This window comes from Mauremys mutica, chromosome 2, assembly GCF_020497125.1.
Source record: "Mauremys mutica isolate MM-2020 ecotype Southern chromosome 2, ASM2049712v1, whole genome shotgun sequence".
NCBI lineage: Eukaryota > Metazoa > Chordata > Testudines > Geoemydidae > Mauremys > Mauremys mutica.
This window is the reverse complement of record NC_059073.1, coordinates 169966877-169984298: the sequence shown is the minus strand read 5'-3', so window position 1 is coordinate 169984298 and position 17422 is coordinate 169966877. Positions and strand designations below refer to the sequence as shown.

At 38.9% G+C, this 17422-nt stretch overlaps 1 protein-coding gene across 3 annotated transcripts in view; it reads right to left on the bottom strand.

Annotated features, from left to right (window-relative positions):
* The window catches only part of NFX1 (nuclear transcription factor, X-box binding 1), a 188244-nt gene that overhangs the window by 135174 nt on the left and 35648 nt on the right, over nucleotides 1–17422 (bottom strand). For all 3 annotated transcript variants that reach the window (XM_045006791.1, XM_045006792.1, XR_006577166.1), the window contains exons 6-7: nucleotides 7157–7228; nucleotides 76–215 (exon numbers count right to left, since the gene is read on the bottom strand). In XM_045006791.1, the coding sequence (XP_044862726.1) occupies nucleotides 76–215; nucleotides 7157–7228 (212 nt within the window). The remainder of the gene's footprint in view (nucleotides 1–75; nucleotides 216–7156; nucleotides 7229–17422) is intronic.

Genomic DNA, 17422 nt, shown 5'->3' with positions numbered 1-17422 from the left:
ATAACTTAAAGAAATTGAAAAACAGCTCTACTGAACATACAAATCTAAGTACATTTCCACATGTCTGATACCTACCTTGCTGTACTGTAAGCTGGCACGGATGACATTTTCCCACATGGCACACCTGAGCACAGGTATGCCTACCACAATTTAAAGTATTCCCACATACATTAGAACAATGAATTGTGGTGGACTGGCCGCAGCGAACTGAATGACTGTAGATAAATATGATACTGTAGTTAGTATAGTATCTTTTAGCCGGATTTAAATATTTCACATATTTATATATACAAATAACCCCTTTCCAATATATGCTGCAACATTCAAAGTAAACAAGTGCTATTTGTTAATGACAGATACATAATTCTGTTCAGAAATAATGCTGTGGCCTTAGACTCTTCTTACATCGCATCATAAAGAAAAGTGTTTGACGTCACACTAACTGGGTGTAGTGTAGTATTTAAAATGCAGAATATAATTTTGCACTTGATTTGATATTCTGGGGGGAAACAGTGCCTTGAGATATTTGAATTTCTTTTAAGTGTGGTCTTACTCTGAATTTGCTGAGTTTATAATGCTTGGTTTTGGGATAGTTACATAGGCATAAGTTAAGACAGTAAAACAATGAGCCTTCATGTCTACATCCTGTAAGACATTAGCTTGAGCAGTTAGTATAAGGCTTTGAGGCCCTTGGCCTAGGCAAGAGCAAGTTACCAGACAGTTACTCTGAGTTTTGAGGGAACTGGGAAAGGTGTGAAATTTTAATACTAGGCCTGATTTTGGGACAAGAACCTATCAAACTTCAGAGCATTAGCTAGAAATTCTTAAGTAATCAATATAATACACAATCTATCAGGCAACATCTGTAATTTTATTTTACTCTTAAATTAGATACATTCTCTAAGCTTTAACTTTTTGTCTGGGATATATACAAAGGTTAGTAATGCTAATATTATAGTGTCCTAGTTGTAAAATCCACTGATTACAGAATTCTAGATGCACTGCTTTTGCACAATTTGGTAACTGACTTTACTCTTTCACTCATCTTGAATCCATATCGTGTGTGTGTGTGTGTGTGTGTGTGTGTGTGTGTGTGTGTGTGTGTGTGTGTGTGTGTGTGTGTGTGTGTGTGTGTGTGTGTGTGTGTGTGTGTGTGTGTGTGTGTGTGTGTGTGTGTGTGTGTGTTTTTAAATGGCTAGGTATAGTACCACAGGAACAAGTTGCAGACTGGACAACTTGAAAACCGAAATGGATCTGGAATTCTGAGTGAAATTAATGTCACTATAAGAAATGAGAGTGAATTACACACCCTCTTCCAGGTTAGCCTGCTAATAAGCTGATCTCAAACCATGACTATAACTGTATCCACGGAATGGCAGCTGTTTTTAATCTTTTTTTACATCTCAAAAATAACCCCTTTTAAATCATGTTTGCATATGCACCCCGTATTCTGGATGCTGAGATGATAGTATAAAAATGCTAAACTTTACATGACTATATATGCTGACGTAAATAGTGCAAAAAACAGTCATCTGGTATCATGAAATCCAGGACTAAGCATATCCTTCCTAACCTTTAGTACCAAACTGGAATAAAATTCCTTCCATATTTCACCCTGTGGAATAGGTTCAATAGCATTTTGTGAGAAGGAAGTGGATTTCCTGCAGTTCCCCCTGACCTCCAAATTCTGCAGTATTCAAGAGCTGTCTCAAGCGGGACAATTTGACTGGACAATTTGATAAGACTTTCAAAACAAATTTTGTAGCTTTGGACACAGTAACGTAAGACTATAAGAGACTTCCTGGGTCACCAAGTCCAGTCTCCCACGATCAGAGGTAACCCCTTCAAGTAAATTTATGAATGGGATTATCAAGCTCCTCCTTAAAACTAATAAAGTGCTTTGGCCCCCACTACTCCTTTTGAAAGGCTGTTCCAGAATCACACTCCTCTGATGCTTAGAAACCTTCTAATTTCAGCCTAAATTTATTCATGACCAGTATATACCCATTATTTCTTGTACCAAATTGGCCACTGGCTTAAACAGCTCTTCTCCCGCCTTGGTGTTTATGGTCTATAAATACATCAGGGTGTAATCATACACTTCCCCCCCCCAGCCCCTGCATTTTGCTAGGCTAAACAAGCCAAGCTCTTTTAGTCTCCATTCCCCTTCTCTGTACCTGTTGCAGTTTGAACTCATCTTTCTTGAGCATGGGGAGCTAGAATTACACATAGTATTCCAGATGAGGTAATAATTCTTTAGAAATACTTCATCTGATACACCCTAGGATTGCATTTTCCATTTTTATGGCTGCATCATGCTGATGGCTCAGCCATTCTGCAATCAAACTAACATTCCCAGGTCTTTCTCATAATCTGCTGTTTCCAACTGATGAGCCCCCCAACTTATAACAGGAATTCTTATTTGCTCAACAATGTCGAACCAAGATTATTATAGGCCAATGGGGAGATACTGAGCACTCTTGAACTTATGTCTATAAATACTGGCTGGTTTGTTGCCTGTTGTCTTCGTCTTCCCTCTATGAGAGAAAAAGGTAAAGGAACGATTGAAATGTGACACTGTTTTCCTTAATAAGATCAGGTACCATCTCCCCTAAAAGCTTCCCATCTTTATATATTAGGTTCTCATGCTTTTTCCAAAGATCAGGCGCTGTCAGCCATCTATATCTGCAGCATCTACCATGGAGACAATTGTGTTTGCTGGAACATCACATTCTTTAAAAAGTGTATTTGCACTTAGTGCTGAACTAGCTCCAAACTTTCACAGATGGGTTTTTTAAAAATCTGCATGTTTCTTCTAGGATGGGAAAGGTTTTTTTGTTTTATATAAAGAGCATGAACAGGTATTTTATTACACAGAACTCATTCATTTCTATTACAGGTAGTTTGCTTCAAGGACTTATGTATCTACCTACCCACTCAGCACTTGGAAGAACAGTCTACGGATGGTGCCTTTGACATAGCACCTCTACCACCAGACAAAGAAAAACATGAGGACTTCAACCTGGAGTTTCTACAAATCATAGATAATTTAAGAAAAAACATTCTTCTCAACAGGGGGTAATTCAATACCAGACTTCATTCTGACGGAGAGAAATGGTCACTGAACTAAAATTTGGTGGCTGCCTAGTGCAAGTTGTGATGCTTTCAGGCCAGATAACAGCTCTTGCCCAGGCTGCATGCATTAGCTAAGAACTGACAACCTCGTAGCTGGAGAGCACACCAGGTCACCTATATGTTAATTTTGTTCAAAACAGGTATTAGTCTTCTAAGAATGTATTTAGTGTTTAGACTCTATGAAATGCTTGTATGTTGCTACATATAGAAATCTTATAATATCTATATCCCATGTTATAAGGTAATATTGAAATGTTTGCTCTGTGACTGTAAACCCCACCTCCTCCCCCCACCAGTCAGGTCAGAAACATTACCAAGTGTGAAATACTAGTTTGCCACAAGAGGTGTTATCTACTGCCCCACAAAAGAGGCCCACAGATCCCAGATAAACCATAGTGGAACATGAGAGGACAAATACTTTTTTGATTACTCCCCCCACACCCATAAAGAGGAGACATGCATGTGAACTCGTCGCATCATCTTGAACTCTGGGTGAAGGGAATAAAAATCCCTGACAAGAAGAAACTGCATCTTTTTGTCTATTTGAACTCGGGGAGGGGAGGAGAGGACGACGGACTCTAAACTGAAGCCAGAGATCCCCAAGAGCCTCCTGGGTCTGCTCTGAAAGACACTTTGAATTAACAGATCACTACAACTCTGTCACTCTGAGGAGCTGGATAATAACTCATTTGTGTGTGTGTATGTTGGCTTGCTTTAACTTGTAAATAATTCTTATTCCTTTTTTCCTAGTTAATAAACCTTTAGATAGTTTACTACTGGATTGGCTACAGGTGTTGTCTTTGGTGCAAGATTTAGGGTACCAATTGATCTGGAATAAGTCTCTTGGGATGGGAAGCAACCTGAATGTGGTGTGATTTTTGTTGTAAGTGACCATTTATCACTAAGTTCAGTTTGTCTGAGTGGCAAGATAAACTGGAAAGTTTAAGAGGACTATCTGTGACTCCATGTTAACACGGTTATAATGATCCAGGAGTTCACATATGTTACTGGTTTGGTGAAATCTAATTCTAGATCACCACCAGTTTGGCCCTTTTTTGACAGTCTGCACTGAGGCAGGCACTCACAGTCATGAGCCCCTCCAGGCAGGGTGACACAAGTGATCAGGACCTTATTACACCTGCTTTGTGAAAACACAATGCAGTCCCACAGAGTAATAACGATATTATGCCTACAAACAAGGAGAGTGCTTCAAAGGGTTTGAAAGCTAAAAGCTAAATAACAATTATGAACAAAATTAATTGGGAACACAAAAATGTTAACAGACATATGAATAAAAGTTTGGAATTCTTTCAGAACACCTTATTAAATGTCCCAAAGCCATAAATCTGCCATGGAAAAATGCTAATACAAAGGGGGAGGCTCATGGCAATAACATGTTTGAATTTAAGAAATTTAGGCAATTAATAAGGGGATTTTAAATGATATCAGTGAAGTACCTATGGCCATTTCGGTTAGAGTTTTGTGGTTAACAATAAGGAAGCATAGGAAGCATTTTTAAATGCTTCAGGAAGTAAATGGTCATAGTGGTCCTTTCTGTCTCTGACATCTATTAAGCTTCTATGTGGAAGATGTGAGGAGATGTTTCTTTGGGTATAAGTTACTTTAGGTACTGCCAGGATAGTAATGAGGATGTTTTTACACATCCTTCATCCAGTCAATGATGTGGTGGAATGAGATGAATACTATCACCCCAGCCACAAAAAGATAGGTCAAGATATTCCATAATTTTTACCTTGAGTCCTTAGTGGTTTCAAATGTAAATAGGATTATCCTAGTGTATCTAGTCCATTCACAATGGGAAAAAAAATCATGTTCATAGATTCCAAGGCCAAAAGGGACCACTGTGATAATCAGGCTATAGATTCTCCAAAATAACTCCCAGGGCATATCTTTTAGAAAAGCAACTGAAATTGATTTTAAAATGGTCAGTGATTTAGAATCCACCACAACCCTTGCTAAATTGCTCCAGTGATTAACTATCTTCACTGTTAAAAATGTATGCCCCATTTTCAGTCCGAATTTGTCTAACTTCAATTGGATCATGTTATACCCTTCTCTGTTAGACTGAAAGACCCATTATTACATATTTGTTCCCCAAATATGTAAGTATTTGTAAGTACCCAAATAGGTACTTACAAATTGTATTATCAAGTCACCACTTAGCTTCTCTTTGTTGAGCAACCTAACTGAGGACAGGGCTTTGTTCTCTTTAGTCTGTATGGAGGTATGAGTTGTGTCACAATAATCCTCCAGCTGATCTGGGTCATCAAATTAACTAAATACCCTGTTGAAATATCTCTATTTCATATAGTAGATTAAATTGAGACTGATAGCAGATGTGTGACAGAATTTGAATAGATGTCCATTTGGTTGCACTGAAATTGTCAGCACCAGCTCCTAACAGATTTGGAGCAAGAGGTGCCACACATATTTGAAGCATAGGAGACAGGCTTTGTGACAGGACAGTGATTTGACCAGCTAGAGATGAAGTGTCTGTATCACCAATACAGACAAAGTTGTGAGGTGATAGTCATCAGATTGCATGAGCTGAGGCTGAGATTCAGAGGTCTGTATTAGTAAACACTGTCAGAACTAGAGTCTTTGAAAAGTCAACAGTAAAAATCAAGGTTAGAAGAGGTATGGCTGAACCAACAGATCCACTTTTCCATGGTGGCAGCAGCTGTGAAAGGGCATTCACCTAACGTTAGTGGTGAAAAACGTTAGACACAATAGAAGGTGCAAAGAATCCTGTGGCACCTTATAGACTAACAGACGTTTTGCAGCATGAGCTTTCGTGGGTGAATACCCACTTCTTCAGATGCAAGTCTTGCATCTGAAGAAGTGGGTATTCACCCACGAAAGCTCATGCTGCAAAACGTCTGTTAGTCTATAAGGTGCCACAGGATTCTTTGCTGCTTCTACAGAACCAGACTAACACGGCTACCCCTCTGACAATAGAAGGTTGTTATACTTGCTCTGAAGATATATAGTGCCCAGTAGAATTCTAAAGCTACAGGACTTTGAGTCATGAACTAACTACAGAACCAAGATTTGGGCTTCATTATGATTTTTACACTACCACTGAAATGCCAGAGTATATATTAACATCTGTCTAATTATTATTTCGCAAACACAAACTTTCAAAAAAATCCTAAAAACTTGTATAAATTTTGTTTCTCACCCAGAGACAAGATCTTAGTAATGCAATTTTGTTAAAATATGGCACTATTTAAATTTTTTAAAATTAGCAATACATTTTTTGCTTCTACTGGAATTTTAAAGACTTGTTTACAGGGTTTAGAGCAGTGGTTCTCAAACTGTGGGTCAGAACCCCAAAGTGGGTTGCGACCCCGTTTGAATGGGGTTGCCTGGGGGCTTAGGGCCAGGGCCCAGGGCGGAAGCCCGGGGCCAAAGCCTGAGGGTAGTGGGGCTCAGGCTTTGGCTCCCACCCACCCATTCGGTACAGCAGGACTCAGGCGTGCTCAGGCTTCGGTCCCACCTCCTGGGGGTCATGTAGTAATTTTTGTTGTCAGAAGGGGGTCGCGCTGCAATGAAGTTTGAGAACCCCTGGTTTAGAGCAACATGTTTACATCAACTAAAAATTATCTCAATCATTTACCTATTACAAATAACATTTAAGAGTACTATAACAATTAGAATTTTATCAGTTTCAGTTTCCATTCCCTGTTTCTGTGGATCTCACACACAAAAAAAGCAAAGAGAATTTAAAAATATATGAAAATGTAATTGCAAAAATGACAAGTTACCAGGATGACTCTATTTCAGATATTACATCTGTCCCTATTTAGATTTTTTTTAAACAGAGTAGATTTCAAATACATTGTGTCTAGTTTTCAGCAAAGTTGGCAGAAATAGCTTTGGACATTCCCAATACACAGACTGGAAGTATACCTCAAAAGAATGGAAATTTATTACAACCTGTATTTATAAAATTTCCTATTTTTGTTTGTAAAAAAAAAATAAATAAAAATCATCTCACCTTGTTCGCCCACATTCACATGTTTTTGTCATAAAGGCAGGGCATGATGGGCAAGGACCTGGATGGCAGAGGCTTAAAAATGAAAACATTTTAATAAGTCACAAAAAATATATGGTATCTTTATTTTTAAACTTGTTTCACTAGTCAGAGTGAAAGTTTCTATAGTCTGCAGCAATATAAAAGGCTTGTAAATTTAAAATACAACAGTTCATTATCAGAACATTTGTATATTAATATTTTTTCCTAAAGTGTTTTACAAAGTTATATTTACACTAACAAAAACTTAGTGACAATTCAGGATTTACACCACTCACCCAAATCCTTGACAGCATGGAAATAAGTTAAGGGCAAGGTCTCCAGTATTCTTTGCCACCTTCACATCAATTAGAACGTTGTTGATGATACGCTCCTGGACGCTAGCAAAAGATGTGCCTACCTTTCAAATCTTCAAACCTGCTCTTCTGTGACACTAACCCTCTAAACTTTTTAGGCATTTGGCATACCTATTAATAACATTTTCTTTCAAACGCCACAGTTTTTAACTTTCACTAACATTTAGCTTTGGGTACGTGTGTAATGCCAACAGACCGTCGGCGGGCAGGATTAAACCTGGAATCTCTGAAGCTTAGTGTATGAGTCTCTACTGCATGAGCTAAAAGCCAGATGGCTATTAGCTAAGGCTGTAGTTAAAAGCCAGAAGGCTATTAGCTAAGGCTGTAGCTGACTCAACAATCTCTAGCTGGGCTAGGTGCCACTAGAAGGGACAGAGTGCCACACCCAAGCAGGCATGGATAACGCGTACACTGGAATTAAAGGGGAGAGGTGATTTCAGACTGTGTAAAATATCTAGTCTAGCTTTAATCTAACTCACTCATAGCATGGATAAAAACAGCAGTGAAACCATGGCAGCACAAGCTGCAGCACAGGCTGTACAAGCCCACCTGAGACCCTGGGTATAGTCTCATGTTCCTAGCGTGCAATTAAGCTCTTGCCACCATGGCATCACTTCTACTTTTAGCCGTGCTAGCTAGATTAAAGCTTGTGTGGGTATGCCTACACAAGCTGCAATCACACCCTTGACTGGAGTGTAGGCATACCCTTTGTGAAATCTGTCTTTAACTTAAAGGCTCTATCATTTAGCTCAAAGAGTAGTAGCTGATTCTTTTAAATCCAGAAGTCCAGCATTCTTTTTGTACAGATGTCCTGACTAGGGGCATCATTACACAATACCAAGTTACTAGAGGAAGAGAAGAAGCCATGCTGTCATTGCAGATTGTACACTCGCTTTGACAGGGAACCTCTCTCATTCTGAACTCCAGATGTCCATAGCACTTTAAATCCTATAAGTAGGCTTGAAAGAATTAGATTTTTATCTGTAAATTTCAGTAAATATTGACTTCACTGTACTCACACAAAGTGATGAAAAAATATTTCCATTATAATAATTGAAATTTACTGACAGACATTTACAGTAAAAAAATGCTCCTTGAGAACTTTGATTTAATATTTATTGTATATATGTTGACATGTGATTGTGACCATTTGTGTTTGAATTTCAACACCTACTGTCATTAAATAATTATTGTTGATCCATCCCCCCCATTGTCTGACCCTCCCATAATTTCCTGCAATGGTGAAAATTTAAATAAATTAAAAATAAAAAATAGAATGCTTTAAAACTCATAATTCTGCACAACCATAACAATTTAAAATCAATAAAAATAAAAAATGCATAAAAACAAAAAATCAAATTCAGCCAAGCCTACCTGTATCTGTGGGGATTGAAGCAGGGATCTCTGAATCTAAAAGCATGACTCTCTAGTGCTTGAGTTACAGAACCAGGTGCAGACTCAAGCTACTAATTGTGGTCTAATCCCTAAAAGTCACTAAAAACTACACTCTGTTAGGGTGGGTTACCACATGATCTTCTAAAGTTCTCTAGTATATCTGGTGCACCATGTCCTCCTAATCCCTCTGCCATTGTAGAGATAATGCTAATGCTATAATTATAGCTTGTCCCCTCAGCAACACTGTCTCAACATTAACTCCCATGCTAACCATTATATGTCATCAGTAACAATGACAACCTTGAACAGTAACCCTATGTCAATATCAACATTCAAGATAACTTTTATATTTAAAGTTTAAAAACATGTTGCAATCTTTAGCAGGCATTTTTCTAATGTATTCAGAGAAAAGTATAACAACTTAAAACAGTAGGAAAAATTCAGTCACATGGTATATTTTAAAAACAGTCATAACTAACCTGTTTGTTTTATAACAATGCAATGTTAGAACTAGAAATTAAAATCATAAAAGTAAGGAAATGCAAAAGCTCGACACCTCAGTGACATTAACTGATCTCCAATGCACATATATGTTTTTGATTAGCAATTAGACTCAAACACTCACCCTTAACTGGAACCCACTTAGACTGACAATTCCTCACGCATCAAGGTCACTGCTCGCCAGGGGAAGAGAAACTCTTGGGAGACTAAGAAAGGCCGCGGTAATAGGGGATATAGGAATATATTGGGTATACAGTGACCGAGAAAACAGTTTGGAAACTTGCCTGTCTGTGAGAAGACTGTGGACATCACAAGAAACCTACATGGACTCTCCACAGCAATCATCAGAAGTCTACAGTCATGTTACACACTGGTACCAACCATGCAGGAGAGAGATCCTGGAAGTTAAATTTAGACTACTAGGAAGAAGGTTTACATCCAAGGCCTCTGTAGAAACCTTCTCTGAAATGCTTTCAAGTCCATGCCTGGTTCTAACTAGGCACAGAGAACTTTAGGGTCTCAATGCATGGTTGACAAGATAGTGTAAAGAGGACAAGTTTAAGTTTACTAGGAACTTGGGAATATTTTGTGGAAGGGGAAGCCTGTACAGAAGGGATGGGGGCTCCACTTTAATTAAAATGAAACCAGACTGCGAGCACATAAAATAAGATATTGGAGGAGTGTTTAAATTAAGAGGTGGGGGAAAGCTGACAGGAGTTAAGGAGCACATTGATGGACAATTGCATCTGTATAACCAATAAAGAATAGGAAGCAAAATTACAATTGAACTAAAGGATAAGGACAGGACAAGAACCCATGAAATTCCAGAAAAAAAAAAAAAAAAAAGCTGTCAGATTAGGCAGTTAAAACAGGTGCTTGGTAAAAAATAAAATAATAATGATAGACAAATTTCTGTTCAAACATGAGACTCTAAAGCAAAAATTAAAAGAACAAGACTATCTTACTAGCAAATGATAGCTGGCATTGTGGAAATACGCTGGAATGAAAAAATCAGTGGGATACTGTAATACCTGGTTACAACACAGTAAAAGACAGAGTAGGCCAAGTAGATGAGGGAGCAATATCTAAAGTATTCCCTAGACAGTATCCAGCATGTCTGACTCATTGGAGACACCACCACCCCTTCCCCCGCCTCTGCTTGAACCAAATCTGCATCAGAAGAAAGACTTACAAAAAGCAACGAAAAGACAGTGGGAGACGCACCTAACTCCCTGGGATAAGGATGACAGGATTAAGGAAACTCCCCGAACCTCATTTACATCGAAGATAGGACAAGGAGGCATCTCCATTAGCATACCGTATGGAGAACAGAGATTCCAAGGCAAAAACCACATGGAACTCTGGGACCAGAAAAGCAGGGAAGCACTTCATGATGGGGGAATCTCTGCTCCAGATGTTAATGAACCCATGCCGACACACACACACACAGCTCAGTAGTTATCAGACCAAATCTAGTAATAAATGCTTTATTGGTATCCAAAATAGTGACGCTCCCTAATTACATTGTGAGCTCCCTCCAAGGAACACCGCCCAAAACCAGGAAGGATCAGCTCCCATGGTATAGCCTGAACAAAACAACTTTGGTATACTCCTTGTTTACACAAACAAATCTAATGTTCTCCCTTGAACCATTGTTGTTTCTCTACAAAAACCCCTACCTATGCTCAAGTAAGTGTTCTGATGCCTGGATCCAAAATCTACATCAGTTCCATTGGGACTTCATCTTCTCCTGACTGATCGTGCTGCGGGCTCTGCCTGACTCCACACTCTGGACCCTCAGCTACCACCACCACCTGGGACCCCTGATCGATTCAAGCTTCACAGAGTGGTAAGAACCCAGCTCGCTCTCTCTCGGTATAGCCTTCTGACCCTGACTTGTGTGATCAGTTACAGTTTTGTATACCTGACTTTTATAATCAAATTTAAGTTATATTTAATATTATAACTGTTTTGTTTGTTTGGCTCCCCTATGGTTATTATCTGGCAATAAATAACTTTCATGATTAAGCTGGTTGCTTCTCTCGCTCTCTTCCCTTCATGGGTGTTTTTTGGTTTCCTCATTTGCTCTGCAGCAACTCTCCTCGTACCTAAGCTAAAAGATCCCTGCAGATCCCAAAATCCTGTGGGGTTTGCTCATCAAGTGGGTTACTACCAGAACAGTTGTAACATGAAAGTGGGGCTAGAGACGTGCTGAACCTGGGACATATGAGGGTGGCATTTTAGAAGTGCTGCTCGACCCAGTCTGCTGAGTCCAGGGGCATATGAGGGTGGCAGATTGAAGGTGCTGCTCGACCCAGCCTGCTCAGGCATGCTCTATTCAGGTGCGGGGCCCAGGGCCTATGAGAGTGACAGCTTGGAAGTGCTGCTCAACCCAGCCTATTGAGTCCAGGGACATATAAGGTGTCAGCTTGGGAGCGCTGATTAATCTGGTCCTCTCAGACATGCTCTGTTAATATGTGTGTGCGTGTGTGTTCGTGTGATTCTGGGGCTGGAAGAACCTAGCCCTGGGGAACCTAGGTCCTGCAGGATCGCTCCATTGGGAGGGAACTTGCAGCAGGGAGAAGTAGAGCTCCATATGAGAACACAAGTGACACAAGCAGTACATTGAGAGAAGTACAGAACCCCCCACCATCCAAAGAGTAATCCTAATAAATGAGCATACCCCAAAGTCACAGGCAAAGCTGGTAAGAAGAATAATCAGTGTTGCCAGCTCTTGAGGTCCTAAAGCTCCAGCTACTAGCACCATGTGATTACATTAGGAAAGAGAGAAATGGTCACAATTGATCAGACTCAAGGTCCGCCTAGACCAGTAACATCTGACAGTGGCAAGTGCCAGATGTCTTAGAGGAAGGTGTAAGAACCTCCCAGGAGGCAGAAATTAGATAGTTTACCCCCGACATTAGCTCTCATTCGAATATCTCATAGTTAGATTGTTTTAAATCCTGAAGCATGAGGTCTAATATCCCTTCCAAAATATGTTACCTTTCATTACATATACCTTTCTGTATATCCTTGTTAGCAAGATTTAAAAAGAGATTGGATATTTATATGGTTAACAAGAATATACAGAGTTGTAACAAAAGGTGACATTTTTGAAGGGATATTAGAGACGGAGGGATATTAGAGAAAGGGGTATTAGAGATGGAGACAAAGAAATTATCAAGATTCAAAATGAGGTTGACATCTATATGGTTAATTTCTTGGCTTTCACAATTTCATAGGGCAATAAGGCAATCTAATTATGTAATCTGTAAAAAAAAAAAAAAAGTATTTCTTCAATCAGTTTTGAATTTGCCACCTTTTAATTTAATTGAAGGTCCCCTTACTCTTAAAGAACCGAAGATCCTGATCTACCTTCTCTGAATCATTTATTATTTTATACATATTATCATTTGTCCTCTCTTAGTAGTCACCTTTCTAAGGTAAACAATCCCAAATCCTTTCACTCTCTTCATATGAGTTTTTTTCCATGTCCCGAATCAGTCTAATTATTCTCATGCTCGTCTCTACAAATATGAGGGTTAGAAATTTACTTTTAAAAATGAAAGCTGAGATTCTCAGGTAAAGAGAGGGTCATTGCTGAGAACCTAAATGATTTTTTTGCACCATTCTTCACTGGAGAGGAGGTTGGGCAGATACCTATCTCAGACATGCTCTTTTCTGGTAATAAAGAAAAGGTGCTATCAGAGACTACATTAGAAGAAAAGGTGCTCGAACAAACAGATAATTTAAAAAGCAATACGTTGTGGGAATATCTTGCTAATTTGGCAGATGGTAGTGTGAGAAGCTGAGGTGTTTAGGCTTCAAGGACGGGCTAATTAGGCTGTGAGCTGTGTAGTGAGATGCTGGCCTTGGGCTGGTTCTCATCTGCCAGTAGGCAGTAAACAGGATAATAAATCAGAAAGTTGTACAGGATGACAGTTATCCAATGCAGTTATAGCTGTGCCTGTGTGTACCTTATTAACCAATTAGCAATTGCTTGATTGCCTGCCATAATTGTATATAAGAGTATGCTGGAGAGAAATAAATGACTTTGCTACCAATCACATTGATTGTTGGGCTCTGTCCATGCCCGCACGAGACGCACTGAGATGCAACAATACGTCACCAGGCCCAATGCCGAGGAGTGCACGTGTGAGACAAAGACACAGAGAGAAAGAGAGAGAGAGAGAGAGAGAGAGTGTGAGTGAGTGAGAGAGACACACACACACACACACAGAGTGTGTGTGTGTGTCTCTGAGAGAGAGAGAGAGAGAGAGAGAGAGAGAGAGACACACACACACACGCGCGCATTGCCCCTTTAAGTACACTGACACCCGTCTAAGTACACTGCCTTTTTAAATAGATCAGCAACTTGAGACAGCAGCGGCTGCCCATACGCTCCCTCCATCCTGAGCCCTGTCATGTCCTCCTCCCACCCCGTGGTGTCGGGGTATGGGAGGGGAGGGGGACACCCTGACATCAGTGCCCCTCCACCCACTGCACAGCAAGCAGGAGGCTCCTGGGAGCAGCTCCAAGGCAAAAGGCAGGAGCAGCACATGGCAGTGTGGGGAGGGACATCTGAACTGCCCAGCAATTGATAGCCTGCTGGGTGGCTGCTGCACAGGGAACTTAGGGGAGCTGATGGAGGGCTGCCAGTCTACCCTGGTTCCACCCCCCCACCAGCTGGCTCCAACGGGCTGCTCTTCCTGCAAGCAGTGGACAAAGCAGGCAACTGTCAAACAACATTATAAGGGAGCATTGAGCAACTTTAAATGAGCATGTTCTCTAATAGATCAGCGACATAACAAAGAAACAACGTTAACCGGGATGACATTAAGTGAGGAGTTACTGTATATAAAAATCAAGAATAAAAGAAATCCTAGAGATGACAGAAGTTCAGTACTAGGTGAGATAGTTTAAAAAAAAATTGTCAACAAAGATGCAGAAAAGGCTTAAAGCAGCCTGAATCATTTGGTAAATTGGGTTCATTTAAGCAACATGTATTTTAATACACCAAAATACAAGGCCCTGTACAGCTAAGAACAAAGAGTACAAGTCACACTTATTAGATTGGAACCTGTATCCTGGAAAGCAGGGACTCAAAAGTGATTTTAGGGTCATGGTAAATAACCCACTGAACATATACTCCCCACTGCAATGCTAAAGAAAGCTAAATACAGTCCTTGAAATTGTAGAAATTGCATTGAAAGAAGGGGAAATATCAAGAAGTAGGGCGAGGATACTACCTCTGTACACACAACTGGAATGGTATGTCCAGTCCTGGTGTCCACACAACATAAACGTTGAAAATTTGGAAAGGGTTCTGAAGAGAGCTACAAGAATGATCTGAGGTCTGCAAATCCTGCCTTAGAGCTTTTTAAGTCTTTTACTGTATCTTTTTAGTTTATCAAAGACAAGGTTAAAAGATTACTTGATCATGTCTCATAAGAACCTCCATAAGGATAGTAGCAGGCTCTTTAATATAGCAGACAAAGACATAATCAGTGCTGATGTGTGGAAGCAGAATTTATCTAGTTTCAGGTTAGGAACAAGGTACAACATTTTAACAATGAGGATAATTAACTATTGAAACAATTTACCTAGGGATTTGGTGGATTCTCCATCACTTGAAATCTTTAAATTAAGACCATCTTTCAAAAAAAAAAAGATGTTCTAGCTCAACTACAAGATATGAGCTTGACGCAGAATTCCACCCAGTAATTCATATGACCTGTACTATGCAGGAAGTCAGGCTAGGTGATCATAATTGTCTCTTCTGGTCTTACAAATGTATGAATTTGTACAAAACTACGTATACACTGCTAAAAAGGTGGGGAAGATATTTGATTTAATAATGGAAAACTAAACAAAGCTACTTAGTTTGCATTTCTATATAAACATATATTAATTTTCCTTGTTTTTATTATTATTCTTTATTACTTCTACTTTAAATGCCCGAATAAGGATTAGGGATCCATTATGCCAGGTGCCATATAAATACGTAGAAAGAAAAATCCTTGACCCAGGAATTTACAATCTAAAAAGGCAAGATAAACAAACAATATTAGACAGACAACCACTAACAAGTTTTAAATATTTGAGGCGACACTGGGTGAACATTTGGTTTTATTCTCTTCTTCCCCATTATGTGTTTCTCTGAAAGTTTTTTAAACTACTGTGTTCAAGCTGGATCAGTTCCCATTATACAGAAATACCACAATGCTTTTAACAGGTTTCCTTTCCATCTTCTGAGAAGAACTCATATTACACCTGTATTGACATATATGGATATTGGAGGGTGGGGAGGAGTTTTAACCATGTGTTCTCAAATAAAAACAAGCAAACTATGAACACAAGAATGTTATATATAACAGAAATATTTAATGTATTTTTAGTTCTTGATGTTATTTGAGATTTATTTTAGTTTTACTTGCAAGGTCACTTAAAGGGATATCATGCATTTGGAAAATCACATTTCCATATGATGTTTTGCACTAACTATTGTTTTATAAGTAACCCTTAAGATTACCACACCTGAGACAGACTAAAGAAAAATTTATTTAATCAACGTATTAAGGTGCTGCTAAATGGAACATCAATATAACTGTTTTGATGATGGTGCATGCCTTTGCTTAGGCTCAGCAAGAGCAGCAGCAAAGTAGCAGCTACTACTCAGCTACTAGCAGCAGCAGCAAAGCTGAAACTAAAAAAGCAGCAGGCATTCTGCGCCTGCCCAAATGATCCTTTTAAATATCCTTACCTTTTAAAAAAGAAGTTTTGGGAAATACTATTTAAAGGTTGTTCTGGGAGAACATTTTGAAGTCAGTCAATACAAAAAAAGATTCACTTTAACTTGACAATATCCCTATAGCACACTAACTTGCAAGAGACAGATACTTTCATACATTTTAAGGCCAGAACGAAGCATTATGATCTAGTTTGACCTCCTGAACAAAAGGCCATAGAACTCCACCCAGTAAATTCTGCATGAAGCCCATAACTTCTGTTTGAGAAGCCACACAGCAAATCAGTGGCCAAAGTGAGACTAGAACCAGTCCAGCACCTGAACCACTGACCATCTTTCCTCTCTTTAAGGGGAAACAAACCTGCAGCTACTACTGATCATTGTATTACTAAGCTAGAAAATGCCTTTTTCAAAGTAGATTTAGAAAGTGGGGAAATTATAGATTCACCTACTACATTTATCTTTACAACAGTAAAGGGGTACACAATGGTCAACATTTTTAAGTGTATTTTTTTTAAATAAAACAGGGTGCACAATCTGATCTTGGTGGCAATACCCAAATTTAAAAGATATTATTTCAGCAGACTGGCCCAAAAACTAACCAATCCTAAAAAATTGATTTTATTTTTCATTCCCAATACAAAAAACCTATCAGTTCTAAGAAAGATGGGCTGTTATACTTAAAATCCAAAATTTTCAGCCATAAGCACAAGCCTTTAAACAAAGATTAAAATTCCTAAAAATTTCTACATTTGTTATATCTGGTTACACTGTAATTTTATTTCTTTTACAATGAGATCAAAACTGAAAAAGCATTTATTATTTCCCCTCTCTATAAAACAGAGCGAAGAGGAACAAGTGCCATTGTACTAATTTCTACGCTTCTACTGAAAAATATACTTGATCCAGTGAAGTAATATATTTTATGCTCAGAATTAAAGACATTGAAAAAAAGTTTAAATTTTTACACTTTCCTAAAGGAACCTGAAAAATGTCTAACAAATAGTACCTGGCATTAGTCACTGAAAGCCTGAAACTTTTTCATACTGGTAAAGAAAACCACATTCCATAATAATCAATTTCATACAAATCTTTTGTTCATCCACGAAACAGCCATCAAAACAGAGGTTTTAAGAATTAAGTAACCAACAAATTGAAAGAAAAATACAAATATCCAAATATCTATTTCCACAGCTTTCACAAATGCTTGTAGATCACTACAAAACAGTC